General features: G+C 42.6%; 1 protein-coding gene across 4 annotated transcripts; it reads right to left on the bottom strand.

The window, feature by feature from the left end:
* Positions 1-119: 119 nt before the first annotated feature.
* On the bottom strand, positions 120-26,266 carry LOC120021618 (Kv channel-interacting protein 1-like). 4 transcript variants are annotated; one of them, XM_038965421.1, is made up of 8 exons: positions 25,796-26,266; positions 4,911-5,035; positions 4,508-4,577; positions 4,312-4,382; positions 2,135-2,242; positions 1,938-2,042; positions 1,764-1,826; positions 120-1,426 (listed from the first exon to the last, which is right to left on the bottom strand). In XM_038965421.1, the coding sequence occupies exons 2-8, from the start codon at positions 5,010-5,012 to the stop codon at positions 1,187-1,189; spliced, it is 759 nt and encodes a 252-aa protein (XP_038821349.1). In that variant the 5' UTR covers positions 5,013-5,035; positions 25,796-26,266; the 3' UTR covers positions 120-1,186. The 4 variants fall into 4 exon arrangements, with proteins under 4 accessions (XP_038821349.1, XP_038821347.1, XP_038821346.1 ...); XM_038965419.1 differs by lacking the exon at positions 25,796-26,266 and adding an exon at positions 15,929-16,221; XM_038965418.1 differs by lacking the exon at positions 25,796-26,266 and adding an exon at positions 5,783-6,056.
* Positions 26,267-27,577: the final 1,311 nt, after the last annotated feature.

Genomic DNA, 27,577 nt, shown 5'->3' with positions numbered 1-27,577 from the left:
TGTTTCACATTAGAAGAATGTTGGTTTTGTCCTGTGATGAGTTTGGGAGTTTAGCTTAACTCCTGTGTCCCTCACTACACACTTCAACAGACAAGTCACAACACCAATGACCAACACCATTCACATTGCATTACTCAGATGTTCATTTTCCAGAATTATTTAGATCCAGCCATCATACAAGAGGATATATCATCAGTCATAAACCAAGTCTATTAGGTGTATTTATAAGCATACAGTAGAACAGGCATCAGTCAGGGACAGACACAATTACAAGGATAGACAGGAGTGCGACAGCCAAGCCAACAGAGGTACAGAGGTCACCACGACAACAGTGAATCAGAAACACACAACACTTAAAACAAACAAATAATGCATTAGGACAACCTCATATTTTTCACGCATAAACACATTAATAAATAAGCAGATATGTAGATCATAGCTGTCGATAAATCAATCACTGAATGCATGAGTTTAAAGGTCCAAGTCAGTGGACAAACAAATGGTTGGTAGGGCGCATAGACGTAGAATCATGATTCTATTTCTATGGTAGGGAGGGAGGAATCCCTCTGGCTCAAGCATGCATCTATTTTGGCAAAAAGAACGGAGTCAAAAGAACCCAAAGTATCCCGGCAGGGTTTCAGTGTTTGACAGGTAGGGGGCAGGAGTCTTTCAGGAGTTTCCACATAGGCCTAATCGGGGAGCAGCGTATGAGTTTGAGTTCTCAGCTGTATCACACTGCAGTCTATATTGTATGATCATCTGATTTACAAACCTTTATGTCACATAAAAAGGCAGAAAGCATTTTCCAGTGAATTCGTTTGCATACTCCCAGGCTCAGCAATATGACTAGCAAGTCCAGGGTTCTCTCAGCGGTTCTGGCTTTGTCTGATCCATACCCAGGCAGGTAGCCAGGCAGAGACATTATTTGGCAAACACATGAATGCTGACAAGTTAGATGAGAGGATGAGAGAGATAGATACACATCCACATTCATCCACTCTGACAGGCACGCACGGATAAACAAACATGCGTGGACACACGCACAAGCACATGCGCACACGCGCACATGCACTCACATGAATGCACTGAAACACACACACAATCTCTCTCATTATCTAATTCTCTCCTTCCTTCCATCGGCTCCTTTTTTACATCACATTTTCGAAGAGCTGCATGGATCTCATCATCATTTCATCCTGAGGGGAGAAGAGGAGAAAGTCGGTAAGACAGAATGTTGCAGCTCGGATGGTTGAGGGGCAGCTCTCTGAGAACTGTTGGAGGATCTTGGATGGTTGGTGGCCTGGCGGTTGGGAGCTTGGGCCGGAGGTCGATAGGTCGCTGGTTCGGGTCCCCATTTTGACTTGGTGGGAGATCTGTCGACGTGCCCTTGGGCGAGGTGCTTGACCCTGGTTGCTCGTGGGTCGCTCTGGACAAGAGCCGGTTAGATGACTGAATGTAACGTAAATGTTGAGCAGCTTCATTGCACGTAGATTGTATGTTTTAATAATATTCAATAATAAAACAAATATTGAAAAAATATATATTTTTAATAAATTAGCTAAAATCTATAAAAACCTGTTTCACTTTATCATTATGGGGTATTGTGTGTAGATTTATGATCATTTGTTTTATTTAATCCATTTTAGAATAAGGCTGTAATGTAACAAAATGTGGAAAAAGGGAAGGGGTCTGAATACTTCCCAAATGCACTGTGGACACCAACAGCAATATAAAATGTATAAACATGCATGTTCTATACATACCTCCTGGCATGCGACAATGAACTCCTCTAAAGTCACAACTCCAGCTTTGTTTTTATCCATTTTCTGTGGGAAGGGAAAAAGTTAAATTATTATGTGGTTTAAACTGTTGTGCCCTACTAAGGGGTAGAGTATGCATGTGCTTTAATATTACATTATACTAGGATATCAAGTCACCTGGAAAAAAGCATCCACATGCTGTTTAGGGACATCTCCCTTGAGTGCAGGGTAGGTATATTTCCCCATCATGTCGTAAATGGCCCTCACAATCTCAGTCATCTCCTGAAACACATAAATACAAACTGTATTAAAATAAGATTACTTTATATGTGAATCTTTCAATATATAACTGACATGTAAATACAAACAGAGACCTCTCTGTTAATGTATCCATCGTTGTTGATGTCGTAAAGATGAAAAGTCCACTCCAGCTTCTCTCTCATAGTGCCCCGCAGCAGTGTAGACAGTCCCATTACAAACTCCTGAGCGAGTCACCACATGAGCGAGATTAAAGATAAAATACTTAGTAAAGACTGAGTGATAACAGTAAATAAAATAGACATAATTCTTCATATTCCTTCATTTAAAGCAGGGGTCGGCAACCACAAGTGATTTCTTTTGGCGCCCAAAAGTTTTTAGTAAAGAAATAAAAACAAGTTTATTTTTTGGGGGATTTTAGTTTTTTCAATTCAGAAAAAGAAAATGTTGAATTTAGGAAATCTGTTCCCAAGTATTCCCACGAATAAAAAAAATATACATTACGTATGTGATTGTATCTCAATGTAATCAAGGTATGAATTTATTTTCAAATACAATCTCTTTTTGGGCTTAGTTGTGGTCAATTTGCAGTGTACAAATTATTATAAATACACTGCTCAAAAAAATAAAGGGAACACTTAAACAACACAATGTAACTCCAAGTCAATCACACTTCTGTGAAATCAAACTGTCCACTTAGGAAGCAACACTGATTGACAATACATTTCACATACTGTTGTGCAAATGGAATAGACAAAAGGTGGAAATTATAGGCAATTAGCAAGACACCCCCAATAAAGGAATGGTTCTGCAGGTGGTGACCACAGACCACTTCTCAGTTCCTATGCTTCCTGGCTGATGTTTCGGTCACTTTTGAATGCTGGCGGTGCTTTCACTCTAGTGGTAGCATGAGACGGAGTCTACAACCCACACAAGTGGCTCAGGTAGTGCAGTTCATCCAGGATGGCACATCAATGCGAGCTGTGGCAAAAAGGTTTGCTGTGTCTGTCAGCGTAGTGTCCAGAGCATGGAGGCGCTACCAGGAGACAGGCCAGTACATCAGGAGACGTGGAGGAAGCCGTAGGAGGGCAACAACCCAGCAGCAGGACCGCTACCTCCGCCTTTGTGCAAGGAGGTGCACTGCCAGAGCCCTGCAAAATGACCTCCAGCAGGCCACAAATGTGCATGTGTCAGCATATGGTCTCACAAGGGGTCTGAGGATCTCATCTCAGTACCTAATGGCAGTCAGGCTACCTCTGGCGAGCACATGGAGGGCTGTGCGACCCCACAAAGAAATGCCACCCCACACCATGACTGACCCACCGCCAAACTGGTCATGCTGGAGGATGTTGCAGGCAGCAGAACATTCTCCACGGCGTCTCCAGACTCTGTCACGTCTGTTACATGTGCTCATGTGCTCAGTGTGAACCTGCTTTCATCTGTGAAGAGCACAGGGCGCCAGTGGCGAATTTGCCAATCTTGGTGTTCTCTGGTAAATGCCAAACGTCCTGCACGGTGTTGGGCTGTAAGCACAACCCCCACCTGTGGACGTCGGGCCCTCATACCACCCTCATGGAGTCTGTTTCTGACCGTTTGAGCAGACACATGCACATTTGTGGCCTGCTGGAGGTCATTTTGCAGGGCTCTGGCAGTGCACCTCCTTGCACAAAGGCGGAGGTAGCGGTCCTGCTGCTGGGTTGTTGCCCTCCTACGGCTTCCTCTACGTCTCCTGATGTACTGGCCTGTCTCCTGGTAGCGCCTCCATGCTCTGGACACTACGCTGACAGACACAGCAAACCTTTTTGCCACAGCTCGCATTGATGTGCCATCCTGGATGAACTGCACTACCTGAGCCACTTGTGTGGGTTGTAGACTCCGTCTCATGCTACCACTAGAGTGAAAGCACCGCCAGCATTCAAAAGTGACCAAAACATCAGCCAGGAAGCATAGGAACTGAGAAGTGGTCTGTGGTCACCACCTGCAGAACCATTCCTTTATTGGGGGTGTCTTGCTAATTGCCTATAATTTCCACCTTTTGTCTATTCCATTTGCACAACAGCATGTGAAATTTATTGTCAATCAGTGTTGCTTCCTAAGTGGACAGTTTGATTTCACAGAAGTGTGATTGACTTGGAGTTACATTGTGTTGTTTAAGAGTTCCCTTTATTTTTTTGAGCAGTGTATGTTCTGGTCCCCCGTCCATCCGCTCCAACAAAAATCCTCCCACGGCTGAATCTAGTTGCCTCCCCTGATTTAAACTGTCCACTGAGTAATAGTGATGTTTGGTTTTTACCTCAAACTTAATGGATCCATTGTTTGTTGTGTCAAATGCATTGAAGAGATAATGAGCGTAAGTGCTGGCATCTGCAACACAACCAGATACAGGCATGAGATTTTATAATCCCATAGTAGTGCTAGTAAATGAGTCCCAAACAAGTAAGGAAGGGCATGTTATGTGTCTAAATGAGAGGTATCTGGCTGTTCTGTACCTCCATGGGGGAAGAACTGGGCGTAGATGTGTTTAAATGTTTCTTCATTCACCACTCCACTCGGACACTCCTGTGGAAACCATGTGAAAACACTATTTCAAGCTAAAATAATGCAGCTTCTTCTGGGTAACGGCCAGATCAACCAATCATTTACACTCTAATGGCATGGTTGGCATGGTTAATGGCGTGAAGCTAAAACCATTTACATATTGGAGTCGGAGATGAAAGAGAACAGAGCTTTGACAAACACTTGTAAAGATGAGAATCAACATAAGCAGGAGTATACATAAGAGTGGCACGGAGAGAGACAGCGGAGTCAAGACAGGTAGAAAGAGAGAGGAAAAGAAGATAAAGATAGACAGACAGTAAAGAAAGGGAGAAGGACGGAGAAGGCTGTGCGTACATTCTTGAAGCCGCGGTAGAGGATCTGTAGCTCTCTCTTGGTGAAGTTGGTCTGGGCCTCCAACTGCTCCAGACCCTCAGGCCTGTGACACACCATGGTCATCTCCAACTCATCATCAATCTTGTCTAAAGAGAGAGTGAGAGAAGAGATAGGGAGGGAGGGAGAGATTAATTGTGTGTTTATATAAGGGACAGATCGAAATTTATTGTGGGGAGGGGCTGCTCCAACTTAATGTGTCATAAAAAAAATGCACCCCCCCCTCCCCAATGCAAAATATATTTTCACAAGACCCCCCCTTGTACAGTAAAATAAATGGAACACCTTCTCCCCATAGAATGAATTACAAATACTGTTTACGATCACAAAAACAATAACTGTATTAACCCTATGTTTATAAACGCGGATATCAACTTCAGCAAGCTTTTGTGGCACAGTTGATGCCACACAGGGCTACAGGCCAGAAGGTTGGGGGTTCGCCAACCACCAGAGATGAGCTCACTCTCTCTGCCTGTTTCATTACACTACGATCAGAGCCGGCTGCCAACAATGATCAGCTAAGGGGAAATCAGATTTTCAACATAATTATATAAAATATATTCAAGGAATTTTCCAACAGGTTTCTATGCCAATGCACCACACAACCAATAAACAAAGCATACCGACTTCGGCACTTCAATATCATGGCACTTCAAAAGTTTGGACACACCTACTCATTCCAGGGTTTTTCTTTATTTTTACTATTTTCTACATTGTAGAATCATATTGAAGACATCAAAACTATGACATAACACATATGCAATCATGTAGTAACCAAAAAAGTGTGAAACAAATCAAAATATATTTTATATTTGAGATTCTTCAAAGTAGCCAACCTTTGCCTTGATGACAGCTTTGCACACTCTTGGCATTCTCACAACCAGCTTCACCTGGAATGCTTTTCCAACAGTCTTGAAGGATTTCCCACATATGCTGAGCATGTGTTGGCTGCTTATTCTGTCCTCACAGGCATCTGTGAGGCCTGAATGGCCTAAATGTTCCATCCTAACAGGCACCGGAGTCTGTGTAGGGATGTGATTTGAATGTGACTGAAGGAGTGGGATGGTTGTTTTGATTTATTTTTCTATTTTGCAAAATCATGAAAAATAAAAAACAGAAAAGCCTTATTTACATAAGTATTCTGACCCTTTGCTATGACACTCGAAATTGAGCCCAGGTGAATACTGCTTCCATTGATCATCCGTGAAGTATTTCTGCAACTTGATTGGAGTCCACCTGTGCTAAATTCAATTGATTGGACATGATTTGGAAAGGCATACAGCTGTTTATATGAGGTCCCATAGTTAACAGTGTATGTCAGAGCAAAAACCAAGCTATGAGGTCGAAGGAATTGTCAGAGACAGGATTGTGTTGAGGCACAGATCTGGGGAAGGGTACCAAAACATTTCTGCAGCATTGAAGGTCCCCACGAACACAATGGCCTCCATCATTCTTAATTGGAAGAAGTTTGGAACCACCATGACCCTTCCTTGAGCTGGCCGGCCAACCAAACTGAGCAATCGGGGGAGAAGGGCCTTGGTCAGGGAAGCGACCAAGAACCTGATGGTCAATCTGACAGAACTCCAGAGTGCCTCTGTGGAGATGGGAGACACTTCCAGAAGGACAACCATCTCTGCAGCACTCCACCAATCAGGCCTTTATGGTAGAGTGGCCAGACGGAAGCCACTCCTCAGGAAAATACACATGACAGCCCGCTTGGAGTTTGCCAAACGACTCCAAAAGGACTGTCAGACCATGAGAAATAAGATTCTCTGGTCTGATGAACCAAAGATGGAACTCTTTGGCCTGAATGCCAAGTGTCACGTCTGGAGGAAACCTGGCACAATCCCAATGGCGAATTATGGTGGTGGCAGCTACATGCTGTGGGGATGTTTTTTAGCGGCAGGGATTGGGAGACTAGTCAGGATAGAGGGAAAGATGAACGGGGCAAAGTACAGAGAGATCCTTGATGAAAACCTGCTCCAGAGCGCTCAGGACCTCAAACTGGGGCGAATGTTCACCTTCCAACAGGACAACGACCCTAAGTACAGTGGCTTAGGGACAAGTCTCTGGATGTTCTTGAGTCCAACCTGACAGAGCTTGGGAGGATCTGTAGAGAAGAATGGGAGAAACTCCCCACATACAGGTGTGCCAAACTTGTAGCGTCATACCCATGAATACTTGAGGCTGTAATTGCTGCTTCAACAAAGTACTGAGTAAAGGGTCTGAATACTTATGTAAATGTGATATTTCATTTCTTTTTTTGCATACATTTGCAAAAATGTCTCAAAATCCGTTTTTGCTTTGTCATTATGGGGTATTGTGTGTAGATTGATGAGGGAAAAAACTTTTAATCAATTTTACAATAAGACTGTATCGTAACAAAATGTGGAAAAAGTCAAGGGGTCTGAATACTTTCCGAATGCACTGTATATCTTCAATCATTTCCAATGCCTTTGCGAGTGATGTGTCAAGGACTGTGTCTGCAGCTCTTTTCTCCCTTCTCACACCCCTGCTACCACTGCTGATGCTCTGTGGCATCGGTGAGGAGCAAGCCAGTGAAGTACGTCTTTGAGGTGGGCTCAGGATAGAGCTTCCCAGGTCCTGCATGGAGATGGTTTCTAATTCTGCACTGCAAATTTGTGCAGGATATGGGCTGGGGGCTGATCACCAGACAGCACTGGTGGCAGAGGTAGTGCTTGGGGCCAGTGAAAAGGCAATGCTGGGGCGCAGAGAACATACCAGGTGCTGTCTCCATTCACTGGTGTTTGAGCTTTGAAAAAGAAAGGTAAAGGGATATTTAGTACACATCCAAAACATTGTTGCAAACATTTGCGCAGAATTGAGTAGGCCTGGCCTAGCTACTCAACTTTGCTCAAACTAAATGATTTTCTTTCTATGACAAAATGACATTGGATCAAAAGTTGTAAAGATCTTTAGTTTAGTTGGTTGGCTTGCTTTCCCTGCCTGTGTATGCTGCTAGGCTAGCTAGCCACTAGCCAGCCTAATAGCTAGCGCTAGCTTGCTAGCTACTGTTAGCAAAACATGGCTACTCTTTTCGCCGACTACAATATAAAATATAATAACATACCCCATCCTTTGGTGTAGATGGCATGTTGCTTTCAGTCTTCCCATGTTCAACGTGCCAAACAAGCCAGCAGCAACATTTCTGTAGTAGCCTTTCCACCGGAATCTCCACTGCGGCCCTTGTTTCTTTTCATTGTCGAACTTGAACTCTTCCCCAATTTTTCGAACAAGTGGTTGGGTCGGACCCCAGTGTCTCCGCAATCTCCCTCCATGAATTGGCATTTACATGCTAGTCTTTATATAATGCATGACTAGAATCGTAGTGGAGAAGGTACTTCTTTACCTCCTCAGTCAATCGATGCTCGAAGTTGTCGTTTGTCATGTCGAATCCACACTGAGTTTCGGGCTAAGCTGACAAGAAGCAGAAACTCTTGTCAACCCTACAGTTGACCAATCAAGGACAAAGGGGTGTAGACTTCGGCTTCCAAACTTCGGCTGGACCTTGAGAAAAAAATTGGTGTGCCCGAACAGCCGACTCTAACCAAACTCCAAAACGAAAAAAAACACCACAAAATGAAGTCATAATATATGCACAAACAGTACCTAACTTTTCAGGTTGGGAAGCATGCGGCCGCATTTGAGGAGGAAGAGGGAGGGAGCAGGTTAGCATTTTTTGTCATAAATCTTGTTCTGGAGGTAGCTCTGCAGAGTGGTCACTACCAAGCACAGCCACAAAATCAGATTTTAAACCTAACCCTAGCCTTAACCCTAAGCACACCGCTAATCCTAATGCCTAACCCTAACCTTAAATGAAGACCAAAAAGTAAATGTTTGATTTCATGAATTTTTACAATATAGCCAATTTTGACTTTGCAGCTTGCCCATCTAGTGGAAATTACTTAGATCTGCCTCCTGGACAAGACTCAATAAACATCAACCTGGGCTTCCTGAGTGGCGCAGTTGTCTAAAGCACTGTATCACAGTGCAATCCTGGTCACTAGCGATCCTGGTTCGAGTCCAGGCACTCGAACCTGGGAGACTCATGGGGTGGCGCACAATTTGCCCAGCGTCGTCCGAGTTAGGAGAGGGTTTGGCCGGCCGGGATGTTCTTGTCCCATCACGCTCTAGCAACTCCTGTGGCGGGTCAGTCGCCAGGTGAACAGTGTTTCCTCTGACACATTGGTGTGGCTGGGTTAAGTGGGCATTGTGTCAAGAAGCAGTGTGGCTTGTCTGGGTTGTGTTTCGGAGGACGCACGTCAACCTGCAGGGAGGAAGGAGGGATGAGAGGTATGCAAATTGGACTCCTTCCATTGACTTGGGGAACTGTACTGATGGTAACTGATGGTACTGATGGTAACTTTGTGCTTTGGGTGCCAGAGAGAGATGGATGTTGGGTAATGATGTGATGAGCTGGTGTCCTCTCAGGGGGGTTGTTTATCACTCAGACAGCCTCTGGTCTACTGGAGCAGAGGAAACAAACACATCACTGCTCCTCTCAGAACACACATAGGGGCGTCACGCACTCCAAAAATCTGAGGGGGCACAAAGTATGTGAGGATGGCTCGGGGGTGGTCCGGGAACCCCTCCCTGTCCGTAAATTGGAGAATTTGGCATTTTCAAAAAGCTCTTTACTGCAATCTAGAGCCATAATCATTATGTTTAATTCTATGTAAAAAATGCAGTATGTCTATTTTTCTGCATATCTGAGCATACCTCTTGAGCTGCCTGTATCCGACTGGTGGTTCTATTTTTTAAGAAACAAAATATGCTTCTCTGCATTGCTGCTAAAATCTGGGTAAAAGATCGAAAGGAATGTGAGTCTTATTCAGTACATTTAGTTATTGTTTTTCTAAAGTCTACCAACCTTGCCAGCAGGCATGCCAGCTAAGATACAGTAGTTAGACAAGCTACCCACTGGACACAGACATCAATTCAAAGTCTATTCCACATTGGTTCAACGTAATTTCATTGAAATGAGGTTTGATTGACACACAGTGTGTGCCCAGTGAGTAGCTACTCTGACTTGATTGATAGCCTGAAATGGCTTCTTGGTAGCTAATTATGAGGTTGGCGATCTTTATACACAGTCCAACTGTTAGGAGAGGGAAACTGCTGAGGGGGGAAAAGACCACAGTGGAATGACTAGTGCGGGAACGTAGATACCCGTACCGCCTGCCTGATGGTAGGAGGGCAAACAGTTTGTGGCATAGATGTGAAGGGTCCCTGATGATGTCGCGCCCTACGCAAACACCGCTTGCGCTGGAGGTCTACGATGGCAGGGGGGGAAAAAAGAAGGGGAAAAAAGGTTTAGGCTACTACATGATGCTAGAATTTTCCCTGTATCCATCCTGAGGATGCTACAACCTAGCCTATGAATGAAAGTTTACAACGTAGGTGCATACAGGTCGAGAGACATTTGAGGTGACAGACAGTGACACATGGACAGACAGTAACATTCAATACAGCCTTGCACACTCTTGCCTGCATCTAGCTTATATAGGGTGTAATCATTAGTTCAACAGTTGCAAACAAGAGTTTCTATTGGACAAATTCAGGTATGTTTATCCCCGTTTTGTTCCGTTTGCTTCCGTTTAAGAAACGTTTTTCAACAGAACCAGCGGAATGAATACACCCCTGATCACACGTAAACACAGTTCACTTTCATAGCTTGTATCTATGCGCTCTCCTCTTACCTCTTCACTTCGCTTCTGGACTTCAATGCACAACACATCAGCTGTATGTGACCGTCGAAAAAACCTTTCCAAGCCAAACCGTTACACACAGCTTACATCGTTGTCACCATATTAGCTAAAGTAATGTTATAGTCAGCATAGCTAATGGTACTAAAACATTAGTCAACGCGCTACATTCATACAGTAACGTTACAGTGTACAGTCAGTAAGTAGTTACACCGGCGGGCCCCATTGCAATATATTTGTAAAACCAAAAGCTTACATTGACTTGGAAGAGTTCCAATGCTGTGTTGGAAAGTCATAGTGTGCTAGCTAACATAGAATCCCTATGTTTAATCAGGGTGTTCCAGTAGGCTAAACTAGATAGCTGCATTTGCTAGCTAAGTAACGTTAAGTGAAACTGAAAGTTTAAAAAAAAAAGACAAAATCTCTCTATTTCTCTCTTGCTTCTCCTTCATTTTGCACATTTTTTTGTTGTTCAACTACTGTCTTTCTCTCTCTTTGAGTCAACTACTCACCACATTTTATGCACTACAGTACTAGCTAGCTGTAGCTTATGATTTCAGTACTAGATTCATTCTCTGATCCTTTGATTGGGTGGACAACATGTCAGTTCATGCTGCAAGAGTTCTGATAGGTTGGAGGACGTCCTCTGGAAGTTGTCATAATTACTGTGTAAGTCTATGGAAGGTGGTGAGAACCATGAGCCTCCTAGGTTTTGTCTTGAAGTCAATGTACCCAGAGGAGGACGGAAGCTAGCTGTCCTCTGGCTACACCATGGTACTACCCTACAGAGTGCTGTTGAGACTACTGTAGATTTTCATTGCAAAATGTGTTTGTAACGGCAGCCTTCCCTCTCTTCATGAGAAGAGGAGGTGTAGCAGGGATCGGACCAACACGCAGCGTAGCCAGTGCTCAACATGTTTAATTACGACAAATAAACATGAACACTTACAAAACAAAATAACAAATGTGGCAAACCGATACAGTCCTTTCTGGTGCAGACAAAACACAAAGACAGGAAACAACCACCCACAAAATCCCAACACAAAACAAGCCACCTATATATGATTCTCAATCAGGGACAACGAATGACAGCTGCCTCTGATTGAGAACCATATTAGGCCGAACACAGAAACAGACAAACTAGACACACAACATAGAATGCCCACCCAGCTCACGTCCTGACCAACACTAAAACAAGCAAAACACATAAGAACTATGGTCAGGACGTGACAGTGTTTTAATGAATTATTTGGTGACGTGATTATATTTAGTATAGTTTTATCTAAAAACAATAACTTTTAAAATGTTTTTACTATTTTTATTTTTATGAAATTCGCTGAGGAGGATGGTACCTCCTCTGAGGAGCCTCCACTGGTACGAAAACTGATCATGCAGTTGAAGAGGACAGACTACAGGTTTATGATCTGGATTAAAGATGAGATAATGAAGCGTACACGTTAGAGGGCTCTTCTTCAGGAGACAGACTTCACACTCACCACAGACTCATTCTCACAAAGACACTCCTTCCTCACTAACTTTGTTACGAGAGATATCTTTATCACACTCTATGTGAAGTTCATTTACTGTGATTGCTGTGAAATTGGCAAATTCTTAAAACGACTGGTGAGAATTTATCCCCCTTCTCCATCCTGGTCCCCCTCTCTTCCAATATTGGTTATTCTACTCCTCTTGTTTTAATTTCCACTTTACCTTTTGGTCAATACACTCTCTCAATCCTTCAATCCTTCTCACCAATCCCCCTATCAATCTTTCCCTCGCTCACTGTCGGAATCTCTGACGTTTTAGACATTTATTTTTGTCATGGAGACAGACAGATTTCCAGCATGTTTTGAACACAGGTACTACTTGAATACATTTATTAAAAAGATGAACATATAAACCAGCAAAGCGCATGCGTAAGACCTCCTCCCACGTAAACCAACATTGGTAAGGAGAGCTTCACTGAATGCGTGTGTGGCTGGCTTATTGTTCAGTGTGTTTATCTACTGTAGGCCTGACTGAACAAGATTTACATCATGGATACTGACAGGCTATTTACTATAAAACTTTGCAGCATACACACACCTCAGAAAGCCCTTGCCCTGCTGCAGATAACTAGCTACTCCTATAACACAAACAGGCACACACACTCACACCACACATACCAGTAATCATGAAAAAAAGTACAGAGGACAACCTGAATAACATCAGTTAATTACTTATAGAGTAATTAACATAGAGCTAGGGAAAGGGGAGAGAGATAAAGTGGGAATGAAAGAGGATGAAAAGAGGCTAGGAAATAGTGGGTGGTAGGATGGAGTGAATGTGTGAAAAGGAAGCAAGCTGTAGTGATGAAGAAAAAAAGAGGGAGAGTGAAAGAGAGGAGAGGATGACACATACACATGGAGGCAGAGAACAATAGAGGAATCCAGTTTACACTCTTAGAAAAAAGTTTTCCAAAAGGGTTATTTGTTTGTCCCCATAGGAGAACCCTTTCTGGTTCTAGGTAGAACCCCTTTGGGTTCCATGTAGAACCCTCTGTGAAAAGGGTTCTACCTGGAACCAAAAAGGGTTCTTCAAAGGGTTCTCCTATGGGGACAGCCAAAGAACCCTTTCAGGTTTCTACTGTAGATAGCTCCTTTTTTCTAAGAGTGTTTGGAAGATGGGACAGTGATGAGAAGAACCGGGTGGAAGATTTAGACACAGAGAATGAGAACCTCATCAGACCGAGCCCAGCAGGATGGTGAAGGAACATAGCTTCATTCTGCTCAGCCTGGTTACATGGAGAAACCAGCTTGGCCTCTCAATACTAACATGGCCTCAATACTTTTATCCTACACAACTACAATACTGACACAACTACAGCCTGATTACTAATGGACAACATAGCCTATGGACAGAGCTTCAAAACCATATATCACTGCAAAAATAAACCCAATTAACTGAAAGACAAACATTCCCATTACTGAGTCCCTTGGCGACAGGACCAAATCAAACCTCTGTGGAAATAGGTCTGGACACAGGTTTGTGGGTAAATCAGACAGTCAGAGAGAGTGTCAGAGATGAGTGCATAATGAGTAAGGGTCTAGATCCCCAAGGTGGCATGAGGTGACTGTGTATCTGACATGCTGTAAGCACCTCTGTGTCACACACTCCATTTCTCCTCCCTAGTAGAAAAACACAGTCCATCTCTCCTCCCCAGTAGAAAACAAGCTGTCTGAAGGAGCTTTTCTCTCACAAACTGTTGAAGGGGATTGGATGTGTTAGTGATGGTCAAATTATTTACTATGTGTTGCCAAGTGGTTTTTGAAATTAATCTGAATATATCACTGTGTCTAATCTCTGGGAAGCAAGGTCACATGATCAAAACTAACATCAGCCCTAATCACTGACAGGATTTTAATCAAGGAGATCAATCCTCCTAGTTGATTGCCCATGAGATTATGTATGCATGCAGAATTGGCAACCCTAGCCCCAAGCCATAACTAATATAGCATTAAAATGTTTTAGATTGTCAACAGTTTGGAAATGGTGTGTCCCCCCCAAAACAATTGAAAGTTGGTATAGTAGATTGGATAGTTCATCATCAGTTTTACTCTGGTCATGTTAGTCATTGCATAACTTAGAGAGCTATTTATAACTTGTCAAAAAATGTCCAGATCAAGAAGCCATAGTTAGGTTTTTTAGCCCATAGATTTTGTAGTAACGTTCGAGTCACTCAAATATTACATGAATACACATTAGACATGGGGAAAAGTATAGAAATGCAAGAAAATTAGCTTAAAACTGCTAAATGTTTTCTGCACCCCATGACAAAATGTATCGAATTGCAGGAAATAATCCTTAAACCTGCAATTTTTTCTCTCCGCCAACAAGAGAGGTGTGAACAGTTTATGTCATGAACATTGCTTGTGCCCATAGAAATAGATGTGGGCCACAGGATCTTTTCCAACACTGGAAGGGGGGACTGAGTGAAAAAGTTTGGGAACCTTGCTCCATAACATAGCTCCATAACTTCATCATCCATCCAATAGGCACCACAGAGTATTGTTCACATTCCCCTTATGCCCCCACAACCCTGCAGTCTCCATGACAACGGCCCTCTCAAGCATACGGAAAGGAAGAGTTATGAGATGTGAGCAGAGTGCTAATGTACATGCTCACACACAAACACACCCACTCTTTCTCTACCGAGTACACATGCATGCGTATCTGTGCACACACAAGCAAGAGCTCACGCACGTACACACACTGTAATGAAAAACCATTGAGTCATGGGCAATGATTCTGAACCCTGTCTTTCTCAAGGGCATCTCTCAACCATGACTGTGGTACAGCCATGTGCACCACAGCAAGAAATGACACATATTTCACAGAGGTCTCCCCTGATCACTGTTCCTCAGTCTCCTCTGTTTAAACGTATGTGTTAGCAATGCTATCCATCTCTCTCTCCTTTTTTCTGTTAGTCAGTCTCACTCTTTCATTTTCTCTGTTGTGCCGTCCCCTGATTTCTCATTTTGTCCACACTTGTTAGTGTACAACCATTAGGGCAGCACGAGTGGAACTCATTCCTATATGTTTGTCTATCAGCAGTAATGGGATTCATTTATGTGGGACTATTGTACTTTGTCTCCTTATTGACTTATCTGTCTGTCTATCTATCAGACATATTAGAGAAGGTAAACCTTTGTGAAGCCCACAAGTATAATGCAATATAATGTTGCAAAGAAAGCAGTCTAAGACTTGTTCTAAGCAAGAAGATCTCCCTTATATTGTCATATTATCATCTCATTGTGATGAGTTATGATCTGAATCGATAATCATTGACCATCAGATTGAAACAATGAAGTCACAGAGAACGATCCAATAGATTATAATATCATATCATTGTACATGCCAGCTTTAAGTATGTGTCTTACTATAGAGACTAAGACATTTCACAGCCACGCTGATGGTTATTCACTCAGTCATGAGTGTGTAGTTCAGGTGCTCTATTCTGTTTGGTTGTCCTTCTATGTGTCTTGTCTTTCTAGTTTGTCATTCTCTGTCTCTCTGTCCTCGTCTCTCTGGTCTGTCTGCTTGTCTGTCTCTCTGGTCTGTCTGTCTAAATCTCCGGTCTGTCTGTCTGTCGTGTCTGTCTGTCTGTCTGTCGTGTCTGTCTGTTGTGTCTGTCGTGTCTGTCGTGTGTGTTTGTCTCTCTGTTGTGTCTGTCTGTTGTGTCTGTCTCTGTCTGTCTGGTTGATGTTGTTGATGTACCTCTGGATGGTCGTCTCCTCTGCTTGGTCTGCATGGTCAAAGTGCCCACCACTGCGCCCATGTTGTTGCCGTGAAAACCTGCTTGTTCAAACAAACGACTGAGCAGTCCTCTTCTCTCTATTTATCTTCCCTTTTCTGTACTTCTCCCTCCCTATCTCTCTGAATAAGCCCCTGCCCCCCTCTTGTCTCGTCTCTCAGTCTGGTCCACGTTGGGTCTCTCTATGGTGGTGCCCCTGTTCCTTTACCGTCGTTTCTGTGTGCATGAAAGATAGCTCAAATTCTCCTTCCCCAAACGCACACAAGCTGCTCCTGCTTCTCTATGCCCCTCCCACCCTTCTCTCCACACCTCGGTCACCGCTCTCTCTCTTTCCCTCTTTTTCACTGTCCATTCCTCCTTCCTTCCCTCTCCCTCCCTCCATCCCTCCCTTCCACCCTCTCCCTCTCTCTCCATACCCTGTTGTTATGCAGTGTCAATAACTGTTGCTGTGCTCACACCCCCATACTAGTGAATGGTATGGATGTAGGTACAGCTGAGAGGGTTCCATACTGTCCACATTTCACTATGGTGCTGCATCTTCTCTCCATGTGACCTTCCCTCCATGTCTACCCTATGACAGAGTGGAATATCTAAAGCAAAGTGGGCCTCTCCTCCTGTTACCTTAGAGCTTTCTGTATATCTAATCCCCTCTAACAGCACAAACAAACACACGCATGCACGCACGCACACACACACACACACACACACACACCCACACCCACAGGGGGATAAGTGAGAAGTGATTATGTGAAAGATTACCTTTAAAATACCTCTCTGCTCCTATTTTTGCATGATTGCTTCGACATATGGCTGTGTCCTGCCTTGGTGTTGCATGTTATGTGTATTTTGCCTGAGAACAGTATGTCAGCGCCAGCTAGGAGGAATGAGGAGGGGAGATGTGGATTCTTCATTTCATGAGAAAAAAGATAATGATGGAAATTATAATGACGACTGATTTGATGTAAAAACGTAGACACAATCCCATGCACCCACACACACACAGAGAGTTGTGTATGCATGTACACACGCAAAAACGACCTCACGTATGCACGCGTGCACATGCTGTGTGTGTGTCTCAGAGGGCAGCCCAGTTCCTCCAGCTGGAGTGTCCTTCTCTATCTCTAATGGTCTGTATAAATAGCTACTTGTTTTTGGCCGCCTGCTTGTCTGACGTTTGCTCTCATTAAGTCCCATTAAGCCGTCATTATAAATAAGAATTTGTTCTGAAATGACTTGCCTAGTTAAATAGGTAAAATATTTTTTTTATTAAAATACAATTAAGTGAGAGGGTTGACATGACTCCAGAGAGAGAGAGAGAGAGAGAGAGAGAGAGGGGAGAAAGTGGAAGGAGGGATATGGGAAAAGAAGGAGAGGGAGGGGATATATCTGAGAGAGAGAGAGGAGAAAGTGGAAGGAGGGATATGGGAAAAGAAGGAGAGGGAGGGGATATATCTGAGAGAGAGAGAGGAGAAAGTGGAAGGAGGGATATGGGAAAAGAAGGAGAGGGAGGGGATATATCTGAGAGAGAAGAGAGGGATGTTCTTCAAGTCAAACCAAAACTTCACATTATAATTAATTATAAGAAAACAAACTTTTTCGAGGACTGAGATTCCAATTCCTCCCAATGATGGTGAATTTCTGGCTGCAGAGCACAGTGCTGCCTATTATAAACTAATACAGTCTTTCCTCTGCACATGGGGGGATTCTGCTCAACCCTATCTCTGTTGCATTCCAGTGGTGAATATTGTTTTGCATAACTGTCATGGTTCTACATGCTGTGGGAATATATAAGTAACTGCATTATTACGATGGGCACAATTAGTATTCAGAGAGGGGGAATAGGGAGAGAAGAGAAATAGAGAGGGGGTAATATCAAATACAATTTTAATTGTCACATGCACCAAATACAACAGGTGCAGACCTTACTGTGAAATGCTTACTTACAAGCCCTTAACCAACAATGCAGTTCAAGAAATACATTTAAGAAAATATTTACTAAATAAACGAAAGTAATAAATAAAATAAAAAGTAACACAATAAAATAACAATAACGAGGTCAATGTGCGGGGGTTAGTCGAGGTAATTTGTACATGTAGGCATGGGGTAAAGTGAATATGCATAGATAATAAACAGCAAGTAGCAGCAGTGTCAATGTAAAATAGTCCGGGTGAAAATGTCATTAATTGTTCAGCAGTCTTATGGCTTGTGGGAAGAAGCCGTTAAGGAGCCTTTTGGTACTAGACTTGGCACTCCGGTATCACTTGCCGTGCGGTAACAGAGAGAACAGTCCATGACTTGGGTGACTGGAGTCTTTGACAATTTTTTGGGCCTTCCTCTGATACTGCCTAGTATATAGGTCCTAGATGGCAAGAAGCTTGGCCCCAGTGATGTACTGGGCCGTACGCATTACCATCTGTAGCGCCTTATGGTCGGATGCCGAGCAGTTGCCGAACCAAGTGGGGATGCAACCTGTCAGGATGCTCTCGATGGTGCAGCAAGTAGAACTTTTTGAGGATCTGTGGACCCATGCCAAATCTATTCAGTCTTCTGAGGGGGAAAGGTGTTGCCGTGCCCTCTTCACAACTGTCTTGGTGTGTTTGGACCATGATAGTTTGTTGGTGATCTGGACACCAAGGAGCTTGAAACTCTCGACCCGCTCCACTACAGCCCCATCGATGTGAATGGGGGTGTGGTTGGCCCTCCTTTTCCTGTAGTCCACAATAATCTCCTTTGTCTTGCTCACATTTAAGGAGAGGTTGTTATAAATGGCACCACAATGGTCTCTGACCTCCTTCCTACAGGCTGTCTCACCACTGTCGGAGATCTGGCCTATCATTGTTGTGTCGTGAGCAAACTTAATGATGGTGTTGGAGTCATGCTTTGCCACGCAATCTTGGGTGAACAGGGGGTACAGGATGGGACTAAGCCCCCCTGAGGGGCCCCTGTGTTGAGGATCAGCGTGGCAGATGTTTTGTTGCCTACCCTTACCACCTGAGAGTGGACCGTTAGGAAGTCCAGGATCCAGTTGCAGAGGGATCTGTTTAGTCTCAGGTACCTTAGCTTAGTGATGAGCTTTGTGGGCACTATGGTGTTGAACACTGAGCTGTAGTCAATGAACAGCATTCTCACATAGGTGTTCCTTTTGTCCATGTGGGAAAGGGCAGCATGGAGTGCAATTGAGATTGCATCATCTGTGGATCTGTTGGGGCGGTATTTGAATTGGAGTGGGTCTAGGGATGATGGTGTTGATGTGAGCCATGACCAGCCTTTCACAGCACTTCATAGCTACCGATGTGAGTGCTACGGGGCGGTAGTCATTTAGGCAGGTTATCTTCGCTTTCTTGGGCACAGGGACTATGGTGTTCTACTTGAAACATGTAGGAATTACAGACTCTGTCAGGGAGAGGTTGAAAATGTCAGTGAAGACATTTGCCAGTTGGTCCGCGCATGCTCTGAGTACACGTCCTAGTAATCCGCCTGGCCCCACAGCCTTGTGAATGTTGACGTGTTTAAAGTTCTTGCCCACATCGGCTACGGAGAGCGTGATCAAACAGTCGTCTGGAACAGCTGGTGCTCTCATGCATGCTTCAGTGTTGCTTGCCTCGAAGCGAGCATAAAAGGCATTTAGGTCATCTTGTAGGCTCGCGTCACTGGGCAGCTCGCGGCTGTGTTTCCCTTTGTAGTCCGTAATAGTTTGCAAGCCCTGCCACATCCGACGAGCATCAGAGCCGGTTTAGCAGGATTCAATCTTAGTCCAGTTTTGACGCTTAGCCTGTTTGATAGTTTGTCTGAGGGCATAGCAAAATTTCTTATAAGTGTCTGGATTAGTGTCCCACTCCTTGAAAGCGGCAGCTCTAGCCTTTAGCTCGGTGCGGATCTTAGGCTATTCCATGCTAGAAATTGCCTCCCGGACGTCACTGTTGATGTTGAAACTGGTGTTTTCCGGGTACTACTTAATGAAGCTGCCAGTTGAGGACTTGTGAGGCGTCTGTTTCTCAAACTAGACACTCTAATCTACTTGTTCTCTTGCTCAGTTGTGCACCGGGGCCTCCCACTCCTCTTTCTATTCTGGTTAGAGCCAGTTTGCGCTGTTCTGTGAAAAGAGTAGTACACAGCATTGTACGAGATCTTCAGTTTCTTGGCAATTTCTCGCATGGAATAGCCTTCATTTCTCAGAACAAGAATAGACTGACGAGTTTCAGAAGAAAGGCCTTTGTTTCTGGCCATTTTGAGCCTTTAATAGAACGCACAAATGCTGATGCCCCAGATACTCAACTAGTCTAAAGAAGGCCAGTTTTATTGCTTCTTTAATCAGCACAAAATTTTGCAGCTGTGCTAACATAATTGCAAAATGATTTTCTAATGATCAATTAGCCTTTTAAAATGATACAATTTTTCAACAATAGTCGTTTACAACATTAATAATGTTTACACTGTATTTCTGATCAATTTGATCTTATTTTAATGGACAAAAAATTTGCTTTTCTTTCAAAAACAAGGACAGTTCTAAGTGACCCCAAACTTCTGAACAATAGTGTATGAGCGGTCACTCTGGGGACGATGTCGTCGATGCACTTATAGATGAAGCTGGTGACTGAGGTGGTATACTCCTAAATGCCATCGAATGAATCCAGGAACATATTCCAGTCTGTGCTAGCAAAACAGTCCTGTAGCAAATTAATCCGCTTTATCAGACCACTTCCGTATTGAGCGAGTCACTGATACTTCCTGTTTTAGTTTTTGCTTGTAAGCAGGAATCAGGAGGATATAATTATGGTCAGATTTGCCAAATGGAGGGCGAGGGAGAGCTTTGTATGCGTCTTTATGTGTGGCGTCTCTGGTTGCACATGTGACATGCTAGTAGAAATTAGGTAAAAAGGATTTAAGTTTGCCTGCATTAAAGTCCCCGGCCACTAGGAGCGCCACTTCTGGATGAGCATTTTCTTGTTTGCTTATGGCCTTATACAGCTCGTTGAGTAGTAAGTTGTTAGAAAGACTGAATCCCCTCTGGGCTTGAATTATGTGTAGGAGAAAAATTTGGAAATTCAGAGCCTACCATACCTACTAGGCAGCTGTGTCTGATTCTTAACAATAGACAGTCCTTTCACAACCACTGTAACCCAGTCTATTTAGTCCTTAAACCTGTTACGGCTAGACGTTCCGCTAGCGGAGCGCGAAATTCAAATTAAATTATTAGAAATCACAAGTGCAATACACCAAAATAAAGCTTAACTTCTTGTTAATCCAGCTACCGTGTCAGATTTCAAAAAGGCTTTACGGCGAAAGCAAACCATGCGATTATCTGAGGACAGCGCCCCATCATACAAACACATAAAAATCATATTTCAACCAAGCAGGTGCGACACGAAAGTCAGAAATAACAATATAATTCATGCCTTACCTTTGAAGATCTTCTTCTGTTGGCACTCCAATATGTCCCAGAAACATCACAAATGGTCATTTTGTTCGATAAATTCCTTCTTTATATCCCCAAAATGTAAATTTATTTGGCGCGTTTGATTCAGAAATACACCGGTTCCAACTTACCCAACATGACTACAAATTATCTAATAAGTTACCTGTAAATGTAACGGAATTCTTCGTCCTCCTCTGACGAGGAGTACGAAATGTCGGACCAAGATGCAGCGTGGTGAGTATTCATATTTAATTTAGAATACTTGAAACAAACAAACAAAATAACGAATAAACTAACGAACACGAAACAGTCCCGTATGGTGAACAAACACAGAAACAGGAACAATCACCCACCACCCACAATACAAAACAGGCTACCTAAATATGGTTCCCAATCAGAGACAACAACAAACACCTGCCTCTGATTGAGAACCATATCAGGCCAAACACATAGAAATAGACAAACTAGACATACAACATAGAATGCCCACTCAGATCACACCCTGACCAAACAAAACATAGAAACATACAAAGCAAACTATGGTCAGGGCGTGACAGTAAACTTGGTCCAAACATTTCAAACAACTTTCCTAATCCAACTTTAGGTATCCTAAAACGTAAATAATCGATAAAATTTAAGACGGAATATAGTTCAATAGCGGATAAAATCAAAGTGGAGCGAGGTCCAGGTTGCCCGCACCAAACACAAGAGTCCACTTGGCTTGGAAAGTACAGCCGTACTTCTTAATTTCTGTGTGGAAGCCATAGGAACTGCAACCAGGTGCCTCATAAATCTAGTTTCCCATAGAAAACCAATAGAAGACACAGTGACCTCAATTTTTTTTTCCTGGATGGTTTGTCCTCGGGGTTTCGCCTGCCAAATAAGTTCTGTTATACTCACAGACATTATTTTGACATCTACCAATTATATGCATATCCTAGCTTCTGGGCCTGAGTAGCAGGCAGATTACTTTGGGCATTTTTTTTAAATTTTATTTATTTAACCTTTATTTAACCAGGAAGGGCTCATTGAGATTTAAAATCTCTTTTTCAAGAGCGTCCTGGCCAAGATAGGCAGCACCAAGTCATTACAAAAAATTACAGACAGACAACATGAAAAACTACAAGTAATCTAGTAAAAACCATTCATGAATTCACAAGAGTATAACAATATCAAAAACAGCAAATTAAAAACATTGACAGGTCAGGGAATCAGCCTCAAAATCCTTCATCAGTGATTTAAAAACACCAATCGGGACAAGTTCTTCCAGTTTAAAATTATTTTGTAAGGTGTTCCAAGACGATGGCGCAGAGTACATAAAATACCTTTTACCAAATTCAGTTCGGACATTTGGAACAGTTAGCAGGATAAAGTCCAGTGAACGAAGAGAGTACCCACCACATTTCTGAACAATAAAAATGCCCAAATAAAAAGGTAGTAAACCCAAAATGGCTTTGTAAATAAAAGTATACCAGTGACTGAGCCTACGAGTGACTAGAGAAGGCCAGCCAACCCTGGTATACAAAGTGCAGTGGTGCGTAAGGGTTTTGCAGTTTAAAATAAATCTCAAAGTGCCATGGTAAAGAGTGTCAATTGATCTCAAACACTGAGCAGAAGCATTCATATATAAAATATCCCCATAGTCTAGTAAAGGCATAAATGTAGCTGATACTAGCCTCCTTCTGGCTTCAAAAGAAAAACAGGCCTTATTCCTAAAATAAAATCCCAATTTCAGCTTCAATTTTTTTGTAAGTTGTTGAATATGCAATTTAAAAGAGAGGCCGTCATCAATTAGAATTCCAAGATATTTGTATGAGGTTACAACCTCAATCTCCTTGCCCTGACAGGTAGTAACAGGTGAAAGGTTCAGAGGTCTATTTCTTGCATTAGAAAACACCATTAGTTTAGTTTTGTCAGTATTGAGGATAAGCTTCAATTGACACAAGGTATGTTGAACAGTATAAAAAGCAGTTTGCAAGTTTTGGAAAGCTTTTGTAAGAGATGAGGCACAACAGTAAATAACAGTATCATCAGCATAAAAATGAAGTTGTGCATTTTGGACATTTCTGTCTAAATCATTTATATAAATAGTGAATAAGAGAGGACCAAGTACAGAGCCCTGGGGCACACCATTCAGGACAGACAATTTAACAGACATAAGCCCATCAAATTGAGTGCACTGAGTTCTATCAGACAGATAGTTAGCAAACCATGCAACTGCATGCTCCGAAAGACCTACACTCAACAATTTCTGCCTCAGTATAGCATGATCAACTGTATCAAAAGCCTTAGAGAGATCAATAAAAAGTGAGACACAGTGCTGTTTTTTGTCAAGGGCTTCAGTGATATCATTTAAAACCTTCATGGCTGCTGTAATTGTGCTATGCTTCTTCCTGAAGCCCGATTGGTACATTGATAAAATAGAGTTAGTAAATAAAAACTCTTTTAGCTGTTCACTTACAAGGGTTTCAAGTATTTTCACCAGGGGTGACAGCTTTGAGATTGGCCTATAATTATTTAAAAGAGTTGGATCTCCCCCTTTTAAAAGTGGTAGGACAAATGCTGATTTCCAGATCTTTGGAATTTCATTACATTCCAGGGTTAGATTGAACAGATATGTAAGTGGTTCAGCTATGAAATCAGCTGCTAGATTTAAAAAGCAGGGATCCAAAACATCAGGACCTGCAGGCTTTCTTTGATCTAAGGATTTCAGGGCTTTATGTACCACCTGCACTGAGAATGGCAGAAAGCTAAAAGTTTGACCAGCTCTCACTGGTTCATCCACACAGGGTTGTACAGAGACAGAGGACACTGGTTCATCCACACAGGGTTGTACAGAGACAGAGGGCACTGAATCAAACAGCCTACCAGATGATACAAAGTGCTCATTGAAACAATTCAGCATTTCAGTTTTGTCATATATAGCAACAGAGTCCTTCAAAACACATGACGGTAATTCATTAACATTACTGTTACCAGACATAGACTTAATAGCATTCCAAAACTTTCTAGGGTCATTCAGGTTATCAGTGGTAACAGACATAAAATATTCAGACTTGGCCTTCCTGAGAAGAAAAGAACACTTGTTTCTTAACTGCCTAAAAATAAGCCAATCAGCATCAGAACAAGATTTCCTTGCTTTAGCCCAGGCTAGATTACGGTCGTGAATAATACAAGACAGCTCAGAAGAAAACCATGGATTATCCCGCCCTTTAACCCTGAACCTGCGGAATGGTGCATGTTTGTTTACTATTTGGAAAAACCCATCATGAAAGAATTTCCAGGCAGTTTCCACATCAGGGATAAGCTCAATCTTGCTCCAGTCAAAATAAAACAAATCATGAAAGAAAGCCTGCTCATTAAAACACTTCAAATTTCTCTTACGAATAAAACGTGGATTTGTCTTTGGAACCTTAGTATTTCTAACAGCAACAACAGCACAATGGTCACTTAAATCATTACAAAAAACACCAACCGCAGAATATTTATGTGAAACATTTGTCAATATCAAATCAATCAGGGTAGATTTATCTGGGCATTTAAGATTTGGGCGAGTGGGTGAATTAATCAACTGGGTAAGATTCATAGAATTACAAAACATTTTTAAATCATCAGACACCGGCTTTAACCAACACCAGTTGAGATCACCAATCAAGATCATTTCACTGTAAAGAAGTTTAGACATAAGGTGCGTCAAAGAAGAAAATGCATCACCAAGAGCAGAGGGGGGTCTATAACAGCCAATCACAGTTATAGAGAGGCCCTTTGAAACCTCAATATTCAAAGCAAGAAATTCCAACTGTTTACAAATAGTTTCAGACTTTGCCACACTTACATGGAATTTAGATTTTACATATATAGCCACACCCCCACCTTTCTTAACCCGATCTGTGCGATAAACATTGTAACCACTTATACAAATATCCTTATCAAAAATAGACTTGCTGAGCCAGGTTTCAGAAAACACAATTACATCAGCATCAGTTGATTTAGCCCAAATCCTAACCCCATCAATTTTTGACAACAGGCTGCGTACATTTAAATGAAAAATACCAAAACCAGATCTTGATTTAAAATCAGACGGGGTTTGGAGACATTGCATATCAGGGCCAGGGTTAGGTTGCACGTTACCTGATATCAACAACAGAAGAATAACTAAGCACCTCTGTTTAATAACCTTGCACGGCTTCTCTTTTTTAAGAGACCTACTGCAAGCGAATTCTACAAGTGAGTTTCCAGACAATACAAAACAGTCATTTAAAACCATTAGACTTTGGTAGTGACACAAATTCGTACTGTTCACATCATGCCACAAATGCATCGGCACTTGGACGAGTGGACCGAGTGAAAAAGAGCGAGTTCCTGCAGACAAAATGTCTAATGGACGCGAGAGTACATTGTCAGATGTACTCACCCTGCGACAATGTTCGTTTTCTCCAGAGTTCAGTAAAGTCAGTGCGCAAAGCAATACCACGTAAATTGTCATTTTCTCTGACCAAAAAACAAGAGGCCAACGAAGGTAAGTGGAGAGAGGGACAGCGTGTATGTGAGTCAATGTGAGTGTTTGCGCGTGTGAGTAGATTGGGTGTTGAGGGCGATAGAGAGAACGGGTTGAGCTGCCACTGACAGCCAGGCGAAGAGCAAAAAGGAGCAGCTTGGACAAGACACTCCGCGGACGAAGGAGAAACTCAGGCCAGCCAGAGATAGGGTTACTTTGGTAAACTTCAAGTAATGAAGTTCCGAGTTGAGGAGGACCCGTGATCTTTACACCAGCAAAAATAAAATAGTTTGCACTACGCAACAACGAAGTTACGCAACCATAAATAAATAGATTATTAGTAGGTTAAAATGTACTAGTCACAAACAAACGACTTGACATGCTGCCATCTTGGATTTACTTTTCATCCGAACGTGAAAATACTGCCCCCTATCCCAAAGAGGTTTTAAGCAGGCAATCAAAATCAGGCTCCTCACTAAAGAAGTTAATCTGAACCAGGCATACACAGAAACAAAGAAATTAACCATAACCAGTCTACTCAGGATCCAGGACTCAGAAGCATGCAACAGCACCCCTATCTTCATTTTGAGACAGACAGACAGACAGAGAAGAGTTACAATAAAACAATACATTTCCCACCAGAAAGCTCCAGGGGATTTGAATCAAGGGCTTTTAAGGGGTTTTGTGTTTTTGCCCAGAATTTCTAATCCCATTAACTCTGTGCCAACAGCGTAAATTCTCTCTCTCTCTCTCTCTCTCTCTCTCTCTCTCTCTCTCTCTCTCTCTCTCTCTCTCTCTCTCTCTCTCTCTCTCTCTCTCTCTCTCTCTCTCTCTCTCTCTCTCTCTCTCTCTCTCTCTGTGTGTGTATATGTATATGTCAGTGTTGTAAAAAATCTCCCATTGTTTAAAATGCATTCCCTCTCAATTGGGCAAAAACAAAGTGCATAGATACATAAAAATGGTTAAATTATGCATTCGTTCTATTCCATTAACTCTACTGAACAGGCTGTTGATAACTATGATGAGAAGAGATCCAACAGACAACTACCCTTGATATCAATAGCTAATCCATTCAGTATTCCCTTTACATCAGTTTGTGTTATGGCCTTGGGCTCTGTCAGATGCCCTTTGTACTAATCTCAGTATTGACAATAGATCAGTGTTGCTCCACTAGTTTGAAACACTGTCATGTACAGTATGTCAGCATAGCCAGTAGAAGTAAATGATCAGGCAGTGTTAGTATAGCCAACCATCTGAAAGACAACAGGTTACACACAAGCTAACGTTAGTCTCTTAGTTACTAAAGTAAGAATGTTTTAAGTCTGTGTGTGTGTGTGTGTGTGTGTGTGTGTGTGTGTGTGTGTGTGTGTGTGTGTGTGTGTGTGTGTGTGTGTGTGTGTGTGTGTGTGTGTGTGTGTGTGTGTGTGTGTGTGTGTTTGCACGTGTACGCGTGGATGGTTGCGTAGGTTACTTTCCAAATGTAATCCATTAGTTACTAGTTATTTACCTGTCCAAAATTGTAGTCAGTAACGTAACTTTTTGATTACCCAAACTCAGTAACATAATCGGATTACTTGCAGTTGCTTTTGGATTACTTTCCCTAGAAGACAAAAAGGATCCATCAAATGCATGTGCTGTGTCATCATAGTGGTCTCTGACTTGTGGTCAGACTCGCTCAGGTGGCACAAACTTAAACCT

Source organism: Salvelinus namaycush, chromosome 26 (genome assembly GCF_016432855.1).
Source record: "Salvelinus namaycush isolate Seneca chromosome 26, SaNama_1.0, whole genome shotgun sequence".
Classification (NCBI taxonomy): domain Eukaryota; kingdom Metazoa; phylum Chordata; class Actinopteri; order Salmoniformes; family Salmonidae; genus Salvelinus; species Salvelinus namaycush.
This window is presented reverse-complemented; position numbering and strand designations above follow the sequence as displayed.